The 23556-nt window shown below is 32.9% G+C and overlaps 1 protein-coding gene and 1 pseudogene across 1 annotated transcript in view; both read left to right on the forward strand.

The window, feature by feature from the left end:
* Nucleotides 1–23556, forward strand: part of LOC127705275 (uncharacterized) — a 431608-nt gene that overhangs the window by 349029 nt on the left and 59023 nt on the right. Inside the window, exons 51-54 of the mRNA XM_052209598.1 lie at nt 4805–4890; nt 8519–8614; nt 10621–10851; nt 15531–15712. Of these exons, the coding sequence (XP_052065558.1) occupies nt 4805–4890; nt 8519–8614; nt 10621–10851; nt 15531–15712 (595 nt within the window). The remainder of the gene's footprint in view (nt 1–4804; nt 4891–8518; nt 8615–10620; nt 10852–15530; nt 15713–23556) is intronic.
* On the forward strand, nt 16384–18926 carry LOC127705276 (uncharacterized; annotated as a pseudogene).

The following is a 23556-nucleotide window of genomic DNA, read 5'->3' on the forward strand; positions in this document are numbered from 1 at the left end:
ATGTGCGATGATACATGTCAACATGCTGTGTATTAATAATCCATTTTTCTTTTTAATAAAAATATCACAATATCAATAAAATGTCATTCAAACTTGTTATATAGTGATGCCAGTTTATAAAACTTGTTTTCTGTCACTTCAAATTTGTTGAAATTGCATTCATTTAACACACATAATGATGCACAATGCAAACAGGGAAATAAACAAAAATGGCGGCGATTGCCGCGATGATTCCCATTATATAACACTTCACATCAAATAAATCAAACTTATTTTGGTAATATAAAATGACGAAATGTATCTTCTCTATGACAAAACTTAAATTTATTTACGACTAGAGTTATGTGGTTAATTTATTGAGCAGTTCCGATAGTTTTTCAGTCAGACGCTACCAAAATCAGTTAATCTCGCAAAGTCTCCGGGAGTACGAGATTTTATCAATCTTACACTGAAAAACCTATCAGATTCATTTCCCGTTAGATATACTGTTCCTAGGACAAATTAATAGTTTAAAGGCAGTGGCTATTTTCCCGCCGCTGACAAAATTGAAAAGTATGCTAGTTTGTCAACTCTGAGTAAGCGGAAGCCAGCATGCCAGTAATACAAAGTTGTTTACAGATATGCCATTCAAAACTGACTTTTCTTCATAATGTTTTTATCAAGTCTATTTGCTCTGAGATTTTTATCTTTCATTTGTTTTACAGCTTAGTTTAAAAATCTGAGATTTTATTCTTTTGCATACATGTAGCATTAGACTTATTTTAGAAGTAATTTCAACTACATTGTTTTTTATATAGTTTCATTGCTACAAATAGATGCACAATAATTCTTTTTTGATTCCTTTTTACAAATTTTTATTTTCACTTGGACTCATAAATGTTTTTAAATGATTATATGTATCTCAATTATTGTGACACTAATCTTGTTCAACTATATGTGGAATAATAATTTGATTTTTATTACAATGCATATTATCGTAGTATTTTTCAAAAGTTAATATTCACTCTTCACAAAGAACCGGCAAAATAACAAATTAACTATATTGCCGGTGCGTCAATATAGCCATTGCTATCCAAATATGCTATTTTGCTCATTTTAATTAAGATATTTTAATCAAAGACGACAAAATAGCCACTGCCTAGTTTTAGAAACTCAAAGACTTGATAGAATACTAATTCTCAGTTGTCCATTGTGGACGATTTCATTAAGCAATTTAGCTATATTCAATTAAATTTATCAGACTTTTGCATTTTTATATCAATTACGTTTTAAAAGAACAAATACTTTAATTATTTTATGATTCGTGTTTTCGTTAAAGGGCATTGGCTACGAGATATAGAAAAAAAATAAGTTTTTGTTCAGAAAAAAAAAAAAGATCAGTTTTTGTTCAGTCATTAAAAGAAGTGAAATAGTGAATAAACTATTCGCTTTTAGAAGCCAGTTTGCATCAGTTTTGTCAACATAAGCAAATAAACATCGGAAATGAATTATTCACTTGCAAGTGGATAATTCGACCTCATTAAATCCGTTTTCATGGGTTAAGCATAAACTAGACGTGTTCATCAATTAAAAGAAAAAGAATGTCAACATTGGAAGTAAAACAAGGGGAAGCCATTTGGTTGACTGATTCAATCTACAAAAAAAACCCTCATTTTTGTACCGTTAAAAACGATTATTAACATATCGTATTAACCTATAATATAAAATCAAACAGACCTTGAAAAATCCAATTACACGAGTTCGCTATCTTGATATCTATATCTATGTTTATGTTTATGTTTATATCGAGTAATATGACAGTCGGCAGTCTTAGGAGGGTCGCATCGATGGTTAATTAGATATACACAAAATGCTGATTCATACTATCAACTCAATGCATCGTAAATCATTTATTTTATGCTTTTTTTATAGTTTGGATGTACATTTTATTATGTTATGAGTCGAATATGAGAATTCGAGTCAAATCAGTGAATATGATCCACAGCTAATGCCCCTTTAAGTTTTAAACTGAAATACTGTTTTAAGGTTTTCAACATTGTCAATTTAGTCTTAATTAGTTTTTATCTTGTAATCTTAACTTGTCTTACTTGTTGTTAAAGTGTTCTGGTATTCCATATACAACTATCATTCTTATCCCGAAAAAAATTTGAGTTAACTTGTGACAGTAACCTAACAATGATAGAATTAATATTCTAATCTTAAACTGCACTCTGCTCACTGTCACTTTCTTATATGGCATGCTGCATCTTCAAGAGAAGCTCTCCAATTCTCGACTCTTATGTGTGCTAGCTGTCCAGATTATGTCTTGTATTCCCTAGATACCAGAGTATACAGCCAATGTGAGCGATGTCCGGAATATGCGTTTAATTTGCGCTGGACATTTAACAGTCATCCATCATCATGAGACAAACAACACATTTTAGTAAAATGGTGGTTTTCTTTGATATATCCAATATTTCTTTATTTTCTTTTTTCCCAAAAAATGAAAAAAATAGACGCGAGTAAATATCTACTCAAAAGATTTTAAAATCATTTGTATAGATATGTTTCAATTCATTATTGTACTCTAACTTTACATGATACATATATATGATTGATAGTTGTTTGGCGAACGTCCAGTGGCAAATACTTCATGCATATTTATGACAGAGAGCAATTAAGAGAGTTAAATTTATTTCAAACAGGAAACAAGAAATTGGATGTTTTGTCATAAGAGAAAAGGAGGGGGCGTTATGAATAATCATAAGACCAATAAAATCATACAACAGCATAAACATATAGAGACGACAAAAGGAAAAACAACAATAACAAAATGTAAATAAAAAACAGGTAAATACTGATTCAACACGAAGTTCGGGGCACCACTAAGCCGAGGGAAAAAAAATCAGAAATAAACAGATATCGCATAAATAGTTAATTCATAGAAAGCAGTCATTTTTGTTGGTCACTTGTATTAGTCTCACCCAAAATTAAAGAGACCACCAAAAAGGGACCAAATAAACAATTGCTCTTTGTATGCATTCTGACTAATTATACAAGCTATCCCGCGCGACTATCAGATATTTATTTGAAGTTACCCAAGCTATATCATGGTTTTGTTCCATCTTTATTTCAGTTTTCAATGCAAACATTAATATTTGTTCTGATTGAATGTCACGGATAGTAGCTTATGCACCATACCCTCTCATGGCGTCGTAATTTTTATTTTTATGAAAATAAAAATATATTGAAAAGCTTATTGAACCACTGTGCAATATAATATAACAATTCTCATGTGATTTCTTACATCTTTTGTCCTATGATTTTCAATGTATATTATTGTTCAAAGTTCTGTAATTTGTTATCACTAAATGTTAACTTGGCATGCCATACTCGATCGAAAATGCGAACGTGAAAGAAAGCACTTCATCAAATCGTCAACATGGAGATTACATTCCATGGAGGTAACATTTCGCCAATTTCGTCTATATAAAACAAAATTAATATGTGTATCTATACAAAGGACATTTGTATTGAATTCTAATGTTGGCACCCATTTTTATCTGCTGAATGTAGAATTTTACAGAGAAAAACTACTGCTCTAATTTAAAACTCCTATTTTCATTTCAACTTTGCATAGCATAGACTGGGCTAATTATTACAAATAATGTGGAAATGAACGTTAAAATAATTTACAAATTTACAATATTCATTTCCATGTCTTTTTTCACAGTTATAAGGACGTATATATGTATCATATGCATGTCTGTGTTTCAAACCCTCGACGAATCGGCGGTTAACGAAGCTTCGCTAAAAACAAAGACTTGCTGTTCCATTTTCTTCTTTTTAGTTTGTAATAGATAAATAAAAAATTATAATCATAGCATTTATTTCTATTTACCACGTTTATCGCAATTGTCCAAGATCTTGGTACAGTTATTTGATCTTAATTTGTCAGAGATCATATCTCTGAAATGGCGGCGTTGAATCAGGATTTACACTTGTTACCAAAAGTTAGATTTTCGATGTGGCCACAGGCCTCGACCACGCTAAATGCTGTTGCAAACTGTTTTGAAATATCAAACAATTAAAATAAGAGTAAAATTACTCTGGTCGAGGCATGTGGCAAATGCGAATTTTAAACAGGAAGTGTGAAATTCTTGAAGAATTTGGACATTTTGAGCGATCTGGTTCGATTCCAAGTATTACGTCACATTAATGACGTCACAAAAATATGATTTTATACTATAATAAAAAATAACAATATACTTAGATATGTAATAGCTATTAAAGATTCACCTTATTTCACTTTTATTTTTTGTCACCTCACAGGGCCATTATCGGCTCTTCGTGGCCATACTCCTTTGCCTAGCAGTTTTTGCTATCTTTATCCACATCAATTTGAAGTAATGCTCTTTCCGGCTCTTGTAGCACACTTGTCTTCCGGCTCTTGTAGTTCTGGGTACACCGAGTAGCATCTAACATTGCTTCTTGCTCTTGAAACTAACTACACCGAGTTGACCGCTACACTGAGTTGAGCATTACTTCCATGTGCATTACTGACATTGTTATTCCGGCTCTTGTAGTCTAAGCTGCACTGAGTAAACAACTACTTCTCTGCTCTGATAGCTTCAAATAGCTGCTACACCGAGTTTAACTATGTCAGTAATTTAGAAAATGCTGGGTCTGCCCCAAACCCAATATAGCCCATTCAATCTTTAATGCTGTCAAAGTTGTAATAACTTAATTGAAATTTTGAAAATAATTAATGAACCATAACAATTGGTATCCAACATTGTGCTAGTAAGTTTGTGTTTATTTTCAGTGATGGAGATGGAATACAAGATACTGATGATAATTGTCCATATTTGGCTAATGGAGAACAGTCTGATACCAATGGGGATGGAACAGGTAAATCTTCTGGAGGGAAGTCTGTTATCCATAGATTACTTAACAGGGACTTAGTTTATCTGGTTCTGAAGGGAAGTCTGTTATCCATAGATTACTTAAGAGGGACTTACTTTAACATACGAACCCTATGGGAAATACATGCAAATCTTTCAATCAGTCTAATTGAAGTCTGGAGCTGGCATGTCAGTTAACTGCTAGTAGTCTGTTGTTAATTATGTATTATTGTCATTTTGTTTATTTTCTTTGGTTACATCTTCTGACATCAGACTCTGACTTCTCTTGAACTGAATTTTAATGTGCGTATTGTTATGCGTTTACTTTTCTACATTGGCTAGAGGTATAGGGGGAGGGTTGAGATCTCATAAACATGTTTAACCCTGCCGCATTTTTGCGCCTGTCCCAAGTCAGGAGCCTCTAGCCTTTGTTAGTCTTGTATTATTTTTAATTTTAGTTTCTTGTGTACAATTTGGAGTTTAGTATGGCGTTCATTATCACTGAACTAGTGTATATATTTGTTTAGGGGCCAGCTGAAGGACGCCTCCGGGTGCGGGAATTTCTCGCTGCATTGAAGACCTGTTGGTGACATTCTGCTGTTGTCTGTTCTATGGTCGGGTTGTTGTCTCTTTGACACATTCCCCATTTCCATTCTCAATTTTAAATGTCTTCTGTTAGAGAACTACTAAATGGAATGAAACCAAACATGGCATGAATGTTCCTAATGAGGTGTTGACTAAGTGTTGTTACTTTGTAAATCAATCAACCAAGATGGCTGCCAACAGGGGACCAAGTTTATCGAAGGACCCTAAGGGAAATACATACAAATGTCTTCTAGAAAACCACTTAATGGATTGAAACTAAACATGATATGTATCTTTTGAGGTGCTGACCAATAGTTGTTTCTTTGTTGCTGATTTGTCATCCAAGATGTCTTGCCAGCAAGGGGACTAAGTTTAACATAGGACCCTATGGGAAATACATACAATTTTTTTCTTCTAAAGAACCACTGAATAGAATGAAACCAGAAAAGAAGATCTACACATCAGTCAACATAAGCAAAATTTTCAATGGACTTCTTGTTTGAGTTATTGTCCTAATGAAGTCATTTTCTACAATTTCAATGAATCATGTATTGGTAATTTCTGTAAACTTTACAAAAGTCTTCTGCTTTTGATTAAATTAATGGGCCATTTTGAAACCAAATTTGGCCTCAATCATTATTAGGGTATCTGTTATGATTTTAATCTATTTTTACATGATTTCCAAAACCAAAGTAGAATCAGGTGAGTTACGCAGGCTGTAGTTTGTTGAGACTGTGACATTTATGTTAGGGACAAGAGACATAGTGATCTTAGATTTTGTCATTGGCAGCATAAAAATTTTCTGTGATTAAGGTATTTAAGACATCATTAACTTTCTAAAACCTTCATGGAACTTTATGAAATTTTGACTGAAACTTGATAATGACCTCAATAAAGCATCCAGAGCAAAATTTTTAAAATATTTAGTTTCATTTTTTGTATTTACCTGATAAATGGACTTAGTTAAAAAAAAAAAAAAGTTAACAAGGAGATATAGACTGGGGTTAGAGTTTGTTACACATCAATTGCTTTGTCAAACCTTCATGGAATTTAATGAAGTTTGGCAGACAGTATTTTATGATTAATAATATGTATGAAACAATTTATTTTTTTAATTTTCAGTATTTTTCTGATAGATGGAATAAGTTTTTTATTGACGAACAGTCTGGGATTACTTTTTTTTACATGATAAATTTGTTAACCTTCATGGATTGTTATGAAACTTGGACAGAAGCAATATTTCAAGACCAAAAAAAAACATCTAAAGAAAAAGTTTGACCTCTAGGACAGCAATGCTGTTTTGACCTCTTTGTGCTTAAAATTCTGACAGGGATCCTGTTCTGATTTGTTCAGTGATAACATAAACTTTTCATGATCTGTTTATATACTGCTCTAATTGTCCAAATACAATTTGTTCTGCTAGAATTTCTTTATTTAGCATGTACTGAAGTTGTCAACACCTGGATTTTATATTACTGAAGTATAGAAATTGAAAGTTTTCTTTATTATTTCATTTTTGTTCTTGAAATATATTGTCCACTTTTCAATCAGTGAACTCCTCCCACAACTAGCTAGAATGATTTTATTGTGTTCAATTTAACAGAAATTTGGATTTGCTTTGAAAAATGTATACTTTTAATTAAATGTGCATTGCGTTTCAGTGTTTGTATGCTCAACTCTGTTTTAGATTTGGAAGCGATGCCACAAATATTTGGTTAATTTTTGCATACAGCTTTAAATTTGGCATGTTGAAATTTAATTGAAAATCTGTTAAACTTAATATTATTGAACAAAATTCCCTTATTAAAAGTTTGTTTGTAGAGAATTTGCATAAAATCTACCAAAATTTGTTAAAAAAAACCTTCTTCTTTGCCAAATTTATGTGCTTTCTGTCATGATTTAACTTTACTTTAGGTCCTATTTTAGCTCACTTAAAAGGGCAGGGACAAGGAAAGTGCCAAGCGAGTTTGTAAGCACTAGGAGTCTGTTGTTGTCTGATAACTTTAAAAAAATCTTCTCCTCTGAACCTACTGGGCCAAATTCAACCAAACTTGGTCACAATCATCAATGGGTATCTTGTTTAAAATATGTGTCTGATGACCTCAAATTTTACCTTATCTTTGCATGAATTGCTTGCTCTCTAGGATTACAGGACAACTATATTTGGTATATTTGCAAGATCTACAAATCACTAAAATGATCAGCAAGTCAAGATCTACTAACAAGTCAAATGCCGATATAAATGATGATGGAAGTTTTTAACTAACTTGACTGGCTATCTAGCCCTCTCACAGTCTGCTTATGCCGATATTGTTAGTAGACTGTCACTCTTTATAGAAGAGTGATTGCCCTTAAATGAGGATTTTATTTTACCCTCTTTTGTGTTTTGAACAAAAACTAAAGAAGATAGAGAGAAACCAAACAAATTATTTGATCAGTAATTACTAATACAAGATTAACAAAACAGAGATTTTTGTCATGAAAACTATTCTTGTCTACAACATTGTTGAATATGCATATAGACCAAGCTTTTAGTTTTATCAGCACATCAATGTTTTTATTAGGTTTCGGATTTTTAAATATTTTGGCCTGAGCATCACTAAAGAGACCATACCTGCCAACCTCTGAAACCTTCAAAGACGGAGATTTCCCCCTCAGCTATGACAGCTCAGGGAGACTCCCACTCAAAACGGGAGGGTTGGCAGGTATGAAAGAGACATAAATTGTACAAATGAGCTGGTACAGTAAAAGTTGAACCGTTAAATGTTATTACTTTACAAATGTACAATTATTTTGACAGAATTCAGTCAATAATATTTCAGAAAATTATAGGTATAAATGCAATATTTTTTTGATTTTCAGTTCAAGTTACTGCAGCTGTATACAAAGTTTTATGATAATCTGTGAAAGTACCACTTTACTGTAACTTGACCTCAAGTCAGTGATAATGGCAAATATATTGCTTAGAAACTTTATTTTATTACAAACTTCTAGATTTTATACATTAAAAAAATATTAATCGTAATAACAATGATTATTTGTTTTTTTAGGAGATTTTTGTGACACAGATATTGATGGGGATGGTGTGTTAAATGATGAAGATAACTGTGTGTGTATCTCCAATCCATCTCAGACTGATTCAGATGGTACTGTTCTTTTTGTTTGTTATTAGGGAATACACCTTTAATATAGAGTGGATACAGAGAGCTTTTTCTGTCCCTGTGTCAAACTATAGCTAATGGTATATGTTTTTGTCCCCTGTCTGATGTGGAACATAAAAATATTGGTCTGTCAGGTCTGTCAGGTCTTGTAAAGGCTCTCACTTGTACAATGCTTGTCTGATTTTATCAAAATTATATCAGCACTTTCAAAAATCAGTGCTAATCAACTATTTTTAAAAGAGGTATGCCCTTAGAAATATTAATTACATGTATATGGAAAATTGCATTGTAAGCCCTGTCACATGTACAATTCTTTTCAGATTTTTATAAAGCTTATATCAGAAATTTGAATCAATAAAGTCTTGGACAGATTCAAAAATAAAATCTGATTTACTATTTTTAAAAGAGTTATGTCCCTTGGAAATATTCATTATATGGGAAATTGCATTGTTAGCACTCTCATGTGTACAATTCTCGTCAGATTTTTATCAAACTTATATCAGATGTTTATATCAGCAATGTCTTGGATGAGTTAGAAAATCAGTTACAGATTAACTTTTTTGAAAAGAGTTATGACCCTTGGAATTATTGTCTGTGCTCTCATGTGTACAATATATGCAAGATATTGATCAAACATATATTAAAGGTTTAATAAAGGACTTATTTTAAAATCAGATGCAATCAAATATTTTTGAAACAGTTATGCAGCTTGAAATGTTAATTTCATTGAAAATTGCATTGTTAGTGCTTTCAAGCATACATTTCTTTAATATATATATAAAAAGTTAAGAACAAAAAATTTTTTTAAAAATATAGTAATGGCCCATAGATTGATAAAATGTGTGTGACATCGTAACTCTATTCTTTTATTGGAATAATTTATATTTGGTCTGGAACTACATATGATAATGTTGAATTATACCTCGTAGGCATTTTTTTGGATCTGTCAGGTGGACAGTAATTCAATAATACAAATAACAACATTTTCAGAAATTGATGTACATGTACTTTAACATTTGCTTTGTCAATTGTCTTGTGGTAGCATGTATCCTTTGAATGTAGTAGGGTCATGGGTGCGCTCCCTGGCTGGGCCAAAGTAAAGACTTGATAATAAGTATTTGATGCATCTCTGCTAATCACACAGGATTTAAGATTAAGGGGAAAAAGAGTCAGAATAATGTGTCCAAGTAAGGGGATACAAATTAAGCAGTATATATAAGCAGGGTCTTTTTTCACTTCATCATGTTCTCATTCTGAATATGCATTTAATATGCCACTGGATGTTATAACTGCCATCCATCCTTATGTTCTACACTTTCCATCTGTCATATGTGTATTGTTCTTTCATGGTTCTATAGCTTAAAAAAACAATTTTCTTCTTTGCATGAATTTCTTTCTTTATAGGATTAACATGATTACTGTGGATTCATTATTATTCCTTGGATACCAATTTTTGTTGGTTTCGTTGATACAGGTGAACCACGAATTCAAATGTTCAACAAATAACATATCTCAATAGGATATGTTTGCATGAGAGATTGGCAAAACCGTGAAATCAAATACCCATAAAAATGCCAAGTTTTCAGCAATCCATGAAAATTGATACCCACTGAAATAAATGAATCCACAGTACTATATTTGGTAGACAGGATCTTTGCAAGATTTTTTCAATATGTTATTACTGATGACAAAATGGAGGTCAAGTTCAATATTGTTGATTTTCATTTTCATTTTTCAGTTGTTATGGTCCTTGTGAAATTGATAGGTGCCAGAACACAAGTAAATGTTAAAAAATCTGGTTTATTGTTGCTCTGACAGCCTCTTATTTAGATTTAGATATAGATTTGATATAAACTTGTGTTCAGACGAATGCTTATTGGTATAACAATGTTTAATTACCTGAATGAAATTTATTTTTCAAAAAGTAAACTTGCCAATGCAGTGGGAAAATAAAAAAGTTTAAAATTGAAAGAAGTAAAATTTTATTTCAGGAAATCATAGAGGAGATGTTTGTGAAAGTGATTATGACCAAGATGGTACTATTGATACTTTGGACAATTGTCCTAATAACAAATTCATCAATGAATCTGACTTTGGTACTTATACTGGTTTAGACCTAAATCCTGAGCTGACATTACAACCAGCACCAAGCTGGATGATTCTACATGGTGGCAAAGAAATAAGGCAGGTTTCAGTCACTACCAAACCAGTGGCCTATGTAGGTATGTCGTCAAATTAGTGTGGAATTTGTCAGTTATTTCTGGATAACTCCTGCTACAGCTAGTGTAAGTGTTCGGAAATTTTTTATTTGCTGGCTGTTTGTACATACATTAAAGGTGTGCATGTGGTCAGGGTTTAGATTTTTATTGATATTTGCTTTTTTTGGAGATAGTTGAACTTCAATATTTTCTAGTATATACCTTGCATTAGAGGTTCATTGCGTTTTCCAGATAACACTTCTTACAGTGAACCATAGAACTATGTACTCCCGTGCTTAACTTTGTTTATTTTGAAATAACACTTTGGATCTGTGTGGGCATCGCTTGTGTCTTCCAGACACAATAATATCTTAAAGATAGTCCTACATTGACTTTGTTATAATACAGGTACCTCAGAGTGAAGTGCTGGGGCATCACTTTGTTTAGTTGTTTTTTTTATTAAATTTTATGATCATAAACAATGTAGCTATATTATATGTTAGAGGTAGATCCAAGGGGTGTAGAGCAAGGCTTCCAAAACGGTCATATATTCCGGACATTTGTATAATGTCCGGTAAAAGTCCGGCTGGGCAAAGCATGAAACGGTCATCTTCTTTTTAGTTTTCAAGGCTTTCTTAAGAGACGGTCATTTTAACATAATTCACGATCTTTTTGACCCAACCTTTTGCCTTTAACAGCCACACATTTCCGGTCATAAAAGTGACATGATCATTAAGTACTATCAAAACAACCCCTACTGTAATACCTTCTCATTGTAATCAAGGCTAATTAGTTGTCGAACAGCTGAAATTTACCTGTTCAGGTGACATGTAAACTATTTTGAACTGCACATTGATCAGTCTATTCAAAGTTATTTTCTTACATTTCAGCGGTTTGCATAGAAATTAATTTAGTCAAAAAGACTTAAATTTACAAATCATTTCAAATATAATTTGATGAAAAAATTGAAAAGGTGAAAATAAAAAATCGTCATAACCATGCACGTTGTTTGAAACATAGACATGTCTCTGGTTTGAACTAGTACACGTGTGCGCATGTGTGCAGGTGTGAAATTTTAATTATGCATCCTCATTTCTTCAAAAAATGCTTAAATTGTCATTGATACCTTTCTCTCACGTTTATTTCGAATATTTTCTTGGAAGAAATAACGTAGAAAGAGCTACTTGCACTCATTCATGCTTTGCAAACGTACACCGAATTTACGTATCCGTCTCTGGACCATGTTTTACCAATGTCAAGATAACATCCGGTATTAGATTTAAAAACAAAAGTAAAGATTTTGACAACGTTATTTTGCACAAATAAAGAGTCTAAGGCAGATATAAGTACGCTGATGTTGCACACTTCGAATGATGCACTGCCAATTTAACAGTTTACGTCAGAACTTCGAATTTTTTTAATGTCAATCATTGACATTGGGATGGCCAACTCGGCAACTGATTACCATAATTGCCTTTAGTTTATTTTGTCTTAAGGGATTAAAATCAGGATAATATATAAAATGTCCGGCTGGCTAAAAATAATTTTGGAAGCCCTGGTGTAGAGGGAGTTGGTTCCCCTTTCGATAGCATTCTGGCAAAATTTTGCTGAGGAAGGATAACATTTTTCACCAGTTGAATTAATATTACTTATATAAAGCATAGTCATTGCTATAAATGGCTCCTAAATGACAAATGTAAAACAATTCAAACGAAAAAACTAACAGTCTAATTTATGTACAAAAAAAATAATGAAAAACAATAATTTAACACAGCAAAAAACGACAACCACTGACTTGGGACAAGCACATACATACATGTGGTGGGGTTAAACATTTTAGCCACATCCCAACCCTCCCCTAACCTGGGACAGAGGTGTTACAGTACAACATATAAGAACGGACTATTCAAATCAGTCGATAAAGGTTTTACTCATCAGAGGGATACAAATAGAAATACATCTAACAAAACACAAAGTAGATATGGCCGGATACTTGAACACCCTAACAACAAAATGACACTAAGAACAGATCTGAGAGTACTGGCAGTTACTGACAGCTAGTTCAAAGCCAATAACAACTAATAAAAAAAATCATGCATTTTAAACTAAATTATCAACCATTACACATCCAACATCCAATGGATTTAGTGTAAAGACATCATAAACAGTCAGAGAAAAACACAATCTTGTGCAATGCCAAGATACATGTATCGACAGATTGTAGATCCATGAATGTGAACAATAATATTTAGTTTGCTTTTAATTTATTGATAACAAAATCAATATAAACAACATCTCCTTAAAAATGAGAATGTACTATCCTGTTTGAAATAAGTTTTCTACAGGTACAACTAAATTTCAAAACCAAATCTTTATAGCTATGCCTATGGAAGAATTTTATAGTAAAGGTTTTAAGTAGTTAGTGGTAACGAAATTCCCTGACTTTATAATTTACCAGTAATACATAGATAATGTTCATTAAAATCAAAAACATCACAACAGAAACGGGCATAGTGAAACAAGTTGTGATATATAAACAAAGTAAGATGGTGCCAAAGGAACATCTTCATCCAAAAAAGGAAAAATTAACAATAGGAAACGAAAAATCATCCTTTTAAATTTTTGTCGTAAAATTTTAGTGTGGAGTTTTCCATGTAAAACTGAAATATCTAAATCTAGGAAAGGACAGTTATTCCCGTTTGCGTAACATTTGATTTATTTAAAGTAAAGTACTTTGAGCAAATTTCAGCAGTATATTTAGAAAATTCTTGATTATTTAACAAAAAAATATCATCAAGATAAAGGTAAGTGTTGTTGAATTTATCTGTTAAATGCAATATAGACTAGCTAGTCTTAACTGAGTTTGGTTATTACAGTACAAAAACAAGTCTGCTATTAAAGAGGTGCAAGTAGTGCCCATAGAAATACCTACAACCTGTCGATAAACTTTGTTGTCAAAAGATACATTATTATTATCAAGTAGAAAATTAACAGCTTCAATCATCTCATCACACCTCCAGTAAGTAAGTCTAGCATATTTACCTTTCTCAATACAAAATAAGGCTTTAAATGAGTTGCAGCAAATATATCTGCATTCAAATTTACAAAAACGACCATTTAATTAAACAGGAAAACTTTTGTTTGATAAGATTGTGTGGAAGTAAAGTGGAAAGAGTTGAAAAGTCAAAACTGTCAACATATTGAAAAATAAAGGATTTTAAATGCGGTCTTGGACCTAAAGGTTTAATTACTTAATTACTTAAATTCCAATGAAAATATTCATAGCATACTTATACTGAATAATTGAAATATTCATGTTAATTGATGAACACTTGTGGCATTTGGCTTTCCTTTGTCAATTGTTTGTTTGTACATTAATCTGGGTTGGTTCCACTCATTTATTAATATCCCATTCAAAAACTTTTAGTATCCAGTTTTGTTTCCCTATATAGGTCAAGGTTGTTAAAAAACACCTTGAGGCTACATCACCTTTTTACAATGCAAAATTTAGCAGTTAAAAGACCAAGTTTTGCTCAAAGATTGTTTAGCCATTAGAAACAGTGTCTACCTAAAAACTGGCCAGAGTCCCTGCAGCTGCATGTTTACACATTTACTATTGCCATGACAAAGGAATCAGTCTCATTTCTGGATGAACATGCATATATTCAATGGGATCAATCAGGAGTTTGAATTATGTTGATATTAAATGCTTGATTTTTCATAGCATGTAGAGTTTTGAAAGATTGAGGATAATTAGAATATGAACTGATTTCTTGCCAATTTTGGGATTTGTTCATTGACAAATATTTAAGGATAAAGTTGGAATTGAGGGCAAAGACTTACTCAATGCAGTTTTTGGTGTTAAAGGATGTAACTGTTTTGCTGGATGGTTAATCAGGTTGACTGCAGTGTTCTATACTTGTCATTAGTACACAATATACTTACACTGAATAATTGAGAGATACAATCAACTGACAATAACATATTAGTACATTTTTACATCGGATGCCTGTGACCTCTTTCCGGTGAATTGCTGTTGCCTTGATTTCTATTACGTAATTTTCGTGTTGGGATTGTAACCAATGTGTGTTAACGCATGAGGAAGAAATCTCCCATGCAGAGTTATCGGTTAGCTCTCTCTAAAAGACCATTAACTCTGAATCAGAGATTTAAGATTTTGCAGGAAATTATGAATGCCTACTTAATTCCAATCTATTAGAAAAATCGAATTATTACAGAAGAGTGTCCACCATGCACTTGCACTGCACTATAATTGATATAGTAGAATAGAATGATATACAAATGGATGAAAATTATATATACATGTAACTGTAATATACAAGAATTAATATAATATATAACAACAAACCAGAGTATACTGATTTGTATCACTACAATATAATAGTTATTATGATTAGATTGAATTCCCTGTCATTTATTTATCATCCACGCACGAACTTGTCTCAGAATAAAAAATATGTCTGTACATTAACCTCACTTTCAGGTTTAGAGATGGGTTTTTTTTCTGAGACAAGTGCTTGTGACCATCCACAAGAACTTGCGGTCATCCGAAGGTCAGTACTTCAGTACTTTGATTACAACAAAGTATGAAAACAACACTGAAAAATGACAATTAAACATATTCAGGACCATATCTGAAAATTTGGTATAAAGAGTTTGGCAGATTTTTTTTTTCTTTTCAGGCAGTAAATATTTTGATCATATCCAATATTCTGGTACAACATATTCTCAGGATAATGAATGTTATGGGTACATAGGATTTATATTTGGGTACCAGTCAACACAGAAATACTATGTTGCTCTATGGAGACATAGATATAATAACATGGATGACAGAGGAGGCACCAAAGGGGTACAAATTAGGGTATGTTCTTGATCTTTAAATTGTTTTGAATAAGACAAGGATTTGTGTAGTGTCACTTATATAATACAAATCCTTGAATAAGATAATCACACTTGTTTAAAAATATGAGGTGGTCACCAAAATAGCAAGTGGTGAACTAGTACCACAATTGCACTTAAGGGGCTAGAGGTTATAAATCCAATTTTTTTTAAATATTGGATTTCTCTATTTTTTTTCTATAAATGAACTTCATCATATACTTACAGAAAAATGAAATAAAAAAATTGGTTCATAATTCATTTAAGCTCACAATCTGCCTTCGACGGAAGCATGCATTTTTGTTAAGGTACTTTTTTCTGTTGAATTACTGTGACTTGACTGTTAGTGTTGCCCTCCACAAATTGCAACTTAATCAAAATTCTGACCAAATTGCAATTTGTTTTATAAAATCAAACTGTTCTACTGGTCAGAAATTTGAATAAACTGTGTAGAAAACCACAGCCAAGTGATGAAAGTGCAAGGTGATATAATAAAACATACTTACAATCCTATATTTAATTCGTTTTTAAAGGCAGTGCTTTAATGCCTTTCTGGTTGCCGGGTTAATCTTTCTTTCCGCGATATCCAATTATCTACTAGGGGGGTCATTAGGCTCCAAGTAGATCCAGAAATGTTGAATTCTCTCCTCTTCTTATTGTGATATAAAATGTTTTTTGTTTCATTTCATTTACATTGGGAAATAGAGAAACGATCATTGTGTTTTGTTAGTTTTAAAAACTTTTGATATATTTGTATTTTGCATTATAAGCAGTCAACCGATTGACAAACTAGAATTATTTGAATTCCGTGTGGAAAGAGGTCGGGTTAATATTCGAATGTTATCTGCAATCTAGATGTTTATAAATCATTTCAGTCGTTGATATAATAATTAAAGGTCGACTGAACATGAATTATATTATACAATTTAAAGCGCATTTCTGTTTATGCACGTGAACCCGTCTAACGTTATTGTTATTTCGCAGTTATATAAAGTAGCAAATTATCGTTCCTGAATAGGTGGCGCCGTGGTAGCCGATCGTGTTCCTCAACTTCCGGTTTCTACACTGTGCAACTTTTTAATTAACGATGCCAAGTACTTGTTGTTGTGTACCTGGATGTCATTTAAGAGGAGGACATGCATTTCCAAATGACTTAAAAAGAAGGAAAAGTTGGATCAACGCCATGGCCCATAAGCAGATTGGACGAGAACACGATGAAATCGTGGAGTCCATCTCAATCAGCTGTTGTTTGCAAGGCACATTTTACTGAAAAAGACTACGTGCAGGAAACTATTCATGGTAAAACTCTATTTTCTTTTTTAAATATAGTTATATATGTAATCGCCATGCGAATAAACCAAAGTCTGTTTACAACCGCAATTATCGTTTTAGAATAAAAGGGGGTGGTTAATTCAAGACGTCATATTTTTTTGGATTACGATTCAATGTGATCTGTTTGAGATTTTTGGTGATTGCTACAATTATAATGATTTCTTACATACTGAGAATTATTTTAGCAGTAATTATGTTAATGTAGTAATGACAGGAATGCATAAGCTATGCCTCATAGACTTTCTTGAAAAATATCAATGACAATGTTAACAGGAACAAAACAATGACATGCTCTCATCTATATTATAGTTATTTAGGTACAAACTATGTACGTTTGTTGCATAAGTCTCTCATTGTTTGTCCTTTGGATTTACATAACATACATGAACTAGTATACATATTTGTTTAGGGGCCAGCTGAAGGACGCCTCCGGGAGTGGGAGTTTCTCGCTGCATTGAAGACCCATTAGTGGCCTTCGGCTGTTGTCTGCTCTATGGTCGGGTTGTTGTCTCTTTGACACATTCCCCATTTCCATTCTCAATTTTATTGAATCAGGCAAACATAGTTTTATCCAGATTGTAATGAATAAATCTAGTTAATATTTTGCCAGGTAGTACAAAGTATACATTGCTAATGGAAGTTCATTTAATTATCAAAAAACTAATGTTTTATAACCTTTTTCAGGGCGCAAACCCACCATACAGACTTAAGTCTACTGCCATTCCCAGCCTATTTTCCTGGACCAAGCAAGAGACTGAATCGTCCACAAAAAGAAAAATCAGGGCAGTTTCCTGTAAAAACAAAAGAACTAAACTTGATGAATATTGTAGTAGAAATCTAGAGGAAAGTTTTGATTGTAAAGTTGGTTTTCCTGAAGAAGTCATTCATACTGCAGAAAGGATTTATGACTGTCCACCACCAACTGCCAAGCTAATGTTGAGCTTCACAGATGGAATTACGCAAACACCATCAATGCCTATGTTTTCAGCAGAGAATTTTGAAATGAAGACACGTGACACAGCCATGCATTTTTATACCGGTTTAGAGTTGAATACTAAATTTTTATTTGTTTTGACCATGCTTGGTCCAGCAGCACATTGTTTAAGATACATATATTTTCAAATTGATAGGGTGTCAGTTGAAAATCAGTTTTTTTTATGACTTTGATGAAATTGAGGCATTATACAACCAACTTTGAACTGTCTAGATTCTAGATTGAATCTAGTGTTAAGAATATTGTGTATACATGGATTGTTTTTATGTCTAAACAGTGGTGTGAGGCTAACGCTTGGCCATCTAGTGGTTTAGTCAGGTATTTTTCGCCATCCAACTTCAAATTAAAGTTTCCTACAACTTGGATTATTATTGACAGCACAGAATATCCCGTGATAAAACCTAAACCTCCTAGAGCTCAGGCAACCTTTTCATCATATAAAAACAGAAACACTGAAAATACTTGTATGTTCGACACCTGGTGGTTTAGTCAACTATGTCTCTAATGCATAAGTTGGTTGTACCAGTGACTGTGAAATAGTTGAAAGATGTAGAATAGTTCAATTATGTGATCCAGGTGACAGTGTGATGGCAGACAAAGGTTTAAATTTGCAAGATTTGTTTGCTAACTTCTTTCAAAAAAAGAAACAGAATTAGTTCCAAAACTCTTATACGGGATAGAAAAGTCTCCAATTAACACGTGCACATAGAGCGAATTATTGGACTTGGCAAAACATACAAAATTCTAATAAATCCTATGAATGGAACTGAAACAAAACTTTCATCTGAAATAACATTTAGTTGTTTTATGTTGTGTAATTTTAGAACTTGTATTGTGCCAAAGGATGCATAAATAAAAGTGACGCAATGAATTTTGTTCTGATATATATATATTTACAATTACATGCACATGTAAATTGTAATGCATATAAAAATAAAAATGTGGTATGATATTCAGTGAGTTTATCCAACCAAAGTGCATAAGAAATGGGTTTAAGCAGTTACAGGTGTTACTGTCACCGTACAATCTCCAACAATGAGAAAAACTTGTACCGTGTAAAAAATTTCAGAGATCTTACAAATAAGTTTTGTTGTCTCACCTTGACTTTGGTGAATTGTTTATATCTGTTGATGTAAATATAAAAAAGAAGATGTGGTATGATTGCCAATGAGACAACTCTCCACAAGAGACCAAATGACACAGAAATTAACAGCTATAGGTCACAGTACGGCCTTCAACAATGAGCAAAGCCCATACCGCACAGTCAGCTATAAAAGGCCCTGAAATGACAATGTAAAACAATTCAAACAAGAAAACTAACGACCTAATTTATGTACAAAAAATGAACGATTAACAAATATGCAACACATAAACAAACGACAACCACTGAATTACAGGCTCCTGACTTGGGACAGGCACATACATGTACATACAGAATGTGGCGGGGTTAAACATGTTAGCGGGATCCCAACCCTCCCCCTAACCTGGGACAGTGGTGTGACAGTACAATATAAGAACGAACTATAAAAATCAGTTGAAAGAGGCTTAACTCATCAGATGGATAAATACAAATACAAGCGGACGTGGCCGGGTAGTTGTACATCCAAACAACAAAAAGACGCTAAGTACAGATCTGAGAGTACTCGCAGTTACTGACAGCTAGTTCAAAGCCACTAACAACTGATAAAACAATCTTGCATCTAAGACTAAATTATCAATCCGTAAGCTCCCTTTAGAATTTTATAAATTTTAAATTTTACATTTCTGAGTTATGGGGTTTTATTCATTAAAAAAGGGGGGATTTTCCAGTTTTGGACAACAACTCAAAAATGCTTTAAACAGTTCGCATGAAACTTTGGTGAATTATTTATAGCTATTGATGTACATGTAATCTCCCTATTGATTTTCATAAATTTCAAATATGACATTGAGAAGAAATTGAACTTTATTTGTTTATAGTCTGGCAACAGATTTATTAAGTATTCGGCAACAGCACAGTGTATTGCACAACAGCAAGAAATCTTTAATTGAATATAAATTCAATTCATGTTACCGATTTCATGTTCTTTGACTACATTTATTCAGAAACTATAATATGTCAAATATTTAATTACAATCCAAATTAAGACCTGTATCAAGCTTGAATATTGTGTCCATTTTTGGCCCAACTGTTCAGGTTGGACCTCTGCGGGTGTATACAGCTGCACTCGGCGAATCAGTTTATTTCTTAATTAAGAACTCCTTTTTTCATTCATAAATTACTTTATACTTGGAAATATAATTTTGCTTGGAGTTATAGTTTCTAAAAAAAGTATTGTCATTGAAAGAGTTGACATGTTGCAATGTACATTTATTCTACATAGTTCTATGGTACCAAATCAAAAGTTTATATAAAAGAAAGAAGTCAAAGGTTTCCCATCATAGTTTAGTTACATACATTTTTTTTGTAGCTGAGGTCGTTGAATATAGATCATTATATAAATAAGGAGATGTGTTATGATTGCCAATGAAACAACTATCATCCATACTTACCAGTAACAAACCACATTTGCAAAGTTGAATAAAATACAGTTGATAACATTTACTTATTACTAAAAAGAAAATGCCTAACTATTTTAAACAGTATTTGACTATAAACATAGATAAAAAAGGTACAAACTGGACATAATGCACTAATTCATAAACAAGTGAGAACAATCACCTTCATATAGTGCTCAGAATATGACATTCATAAAACTTGTTCAATATCATTAGAGAACTCTAAATCTTAAATACTGAAAGCCACCTCTTATAAGTACACTGTACTATGCAAGATAATGATATAACTGGACTAAAAATACACACAACCTGTAATTAACTGCCTTTACAGCGCTTTTGCGCTTTGATTAATGTTGTTGTGACAAAATCAGTGTAACAGTTTGTATAGATATATTATAGTCATTACCATGCTAAAGGTGAACTGTTGTAATTTTGAATTGCAATAAAAATGTCCAAACTAAGCTTTCATATAGTTTTTCTTTCGAAAAGTCTTCTATAGTTATAAGAATCGGACATTATGTGAATTAAAACATTTCATATTCAGTAAAATTGGAATTGCCCCCAACACTCGAGGCAATCAGGCTTCTGCATCCAATACTCAGGGCAATCAGAACATTGCTTCTATCACTCGAGGCAATCAGGTTCCTGCATCCAATACTCCAGGTAATCAGACTACTGCTCCCATCACTCAAGGCAATCAGAATACTGCCCCCAACACTTGAGGAAATCAGACTACTGCATCCATCACTCAAGGCAATCAGACTAACTGCCTCCAACACTCGAGGCAATCAGACTACTGCATCCAATACTCCAGGCAATCAGACTACTCATTGCCAAGAATCTGTCCGGTTTAAGGGAGATAACCCAATTTGAAAACAATTATTTGTATCGACAAGGACGATAACTCGTCTTCGCTCCATATGGGGTCACTTGCCAATTTGACATTTGCGATAAGACGCACAATTAAGGGGTTAAACACCCGCTGGTCTGTAAAGATAACTTCAGTGAAAACCAATACCAGATGTTATCGATAAAATAATTTTTAATCATGTTTTCTGTATTGTGGTGTAGTTTGTTAAATTAATCGAAGGCCGGAGTTCCTATTAGATCTTTGTTGAAACCTGGGACTACTGAATTAGTGTATTAGTCCCAGTTGAAACATTGAAACGGCATGAGATGTTTTACCCAAATTGGTAAATGAAAAATGCATATTAATAAAAATAGATTGAGCATCAAACTGACTGAAATGTAATTGAAATTTTAGTTCAAATATTTCACATATAATTGGCCGAAAAGTGTTGTCTTACGGTTCTTTTTTTTTATATATATATAAAACGGGTTCGTCGAGAATTCGGAATGTCTGTCATTTTGTTTAATTTCAAACACCCATTGACAGTTCATAATTATTGAATTAACAGTATACATTGAGTGAGGATAACACCACAATTCCTCGAGTTAAATGAACTGTTGTTGGTTAATGTCTGTCGTATTTGTTTTTCGTAAATTGTTTTGTTATAAATTAGGTCATTAGTTTTCTCAATTGAATAATTTCATATTTTTCATGTTGGGGCCTTTTATAGCCGACTATACGGTATGCATTTTTCTCATTGTTGAAGGCCGTACAGTTGCCTATAATTGATTACATCCACTTCATTTGAACTTTGGTGGATAGTTGTCTTATTGGCAATCATACCACATCTCTTTATTTTTATATGTATGTTGGATGTGTACTGGTAGATAATTTATTCTCAGATCGGTACTTCAGATCTTTTGTCTTCTGTAGATAGTTTTTTTAAGTTTCGTGCCCATCTGACAAGGAAACCTATTCGTATTAATTTCAACAGTTTGGTCTTGTGTTGTGCTTTTATACCACTACCCCAGGTTCAGTGGGATTAAGATAGATTTGAGCACTCACAAGCATGATTAACCCGCCGCATGCCACGGTTTATAGTCCTGTTTTAAGACAGGAACAAATTACTTGTGATTATGTGGTTGTCATTTCTTGCTGTCTGAAATATTTATTTTCTTGTTGGTATTGTTTTAGCATAAACTAGTCCCTTGGTTTTTTTTCCCGTTTTAATTGTTTCAACAATTAACATGAGATCTGTCAAAACAGGTTAACCATTTTTGCGCCTGTCCCAGGTCAGGAACCTCTAGCCTTTGTGTGGTTTTTTTTTAAAATTTTAGTTCATTTATATGTTTCGGAGTTTGGTGTGGCGTTCTTTTCGCCGAACTAGTATACATTATTGTGTAGGGGCCAGCTGAAGCCCGCCTGCGGGTGCGGGATATTCTCGCGCTGCGTTGAAGACCCATTGGTGGCTTTGGGCTGTTTTCTGCTCTTTGGTTGGGTTGTTGTCTTTTTAAACACATTTCCCGTTTCCATTCTCAATTCTATCCTACAAAGCTTACTATACGATATGGGTTTAGCTCATTGATAGAGGCTGTATAGTAACTTATAGTTACTTTCAACCACGTCCTTTGGTCTATGGTGACAAGTTGTCTCATTGCCAATTTTATCACATCGTCTTATTTTGTAAATTATGTATTTACTTCTAAGTTAAACCAGAGCATACATATATGGCTCTGGTTAAACCATTATTTATGAAGGAAAGGGGGGTTTTAAGCTTTTCATACATTATGATAGCCAATTTATTCAGTTAAAGCTTACAGAACCCTCTATTATCTTGTGAATTTTGTGGGTGGAGGTCATCTCGTGGATATTTACCTAATATCTCACATTATATAAACATCTACGACGCATACAATAGAAGTTAAACAAGAAACAGAAAACATACAAGCTTCCAGCATTGTTTCCACCATATATCCACAGGTATATACCCTGAAGCTGACATGTTAATTGTCATACAAGTACCTGTTCAAAGCTAACGATCTTTACCGTTTTGTGAAGAAATTATTGATTTTTTATTTAATATTGTTTCGATTCAATAAATTTTAATTGAGAT

Source organism: Mytilus californianus, unplaced genomic scaffold, assembly GCF_021869535.1.
Source record: "Mytilus californianus isolate M0D057914Y unplaced genomic scaffold, xbMytCali1.0.p SCAF_6, whole genome shotgun sequence".
NCBI classification, from domain to species: domain Eukaryota; kingdom Metazoa; phylum Mollusca; class Bivalvia; order Mytilida; family Mytilidae; genus Mytilus; species Mytilus californianus.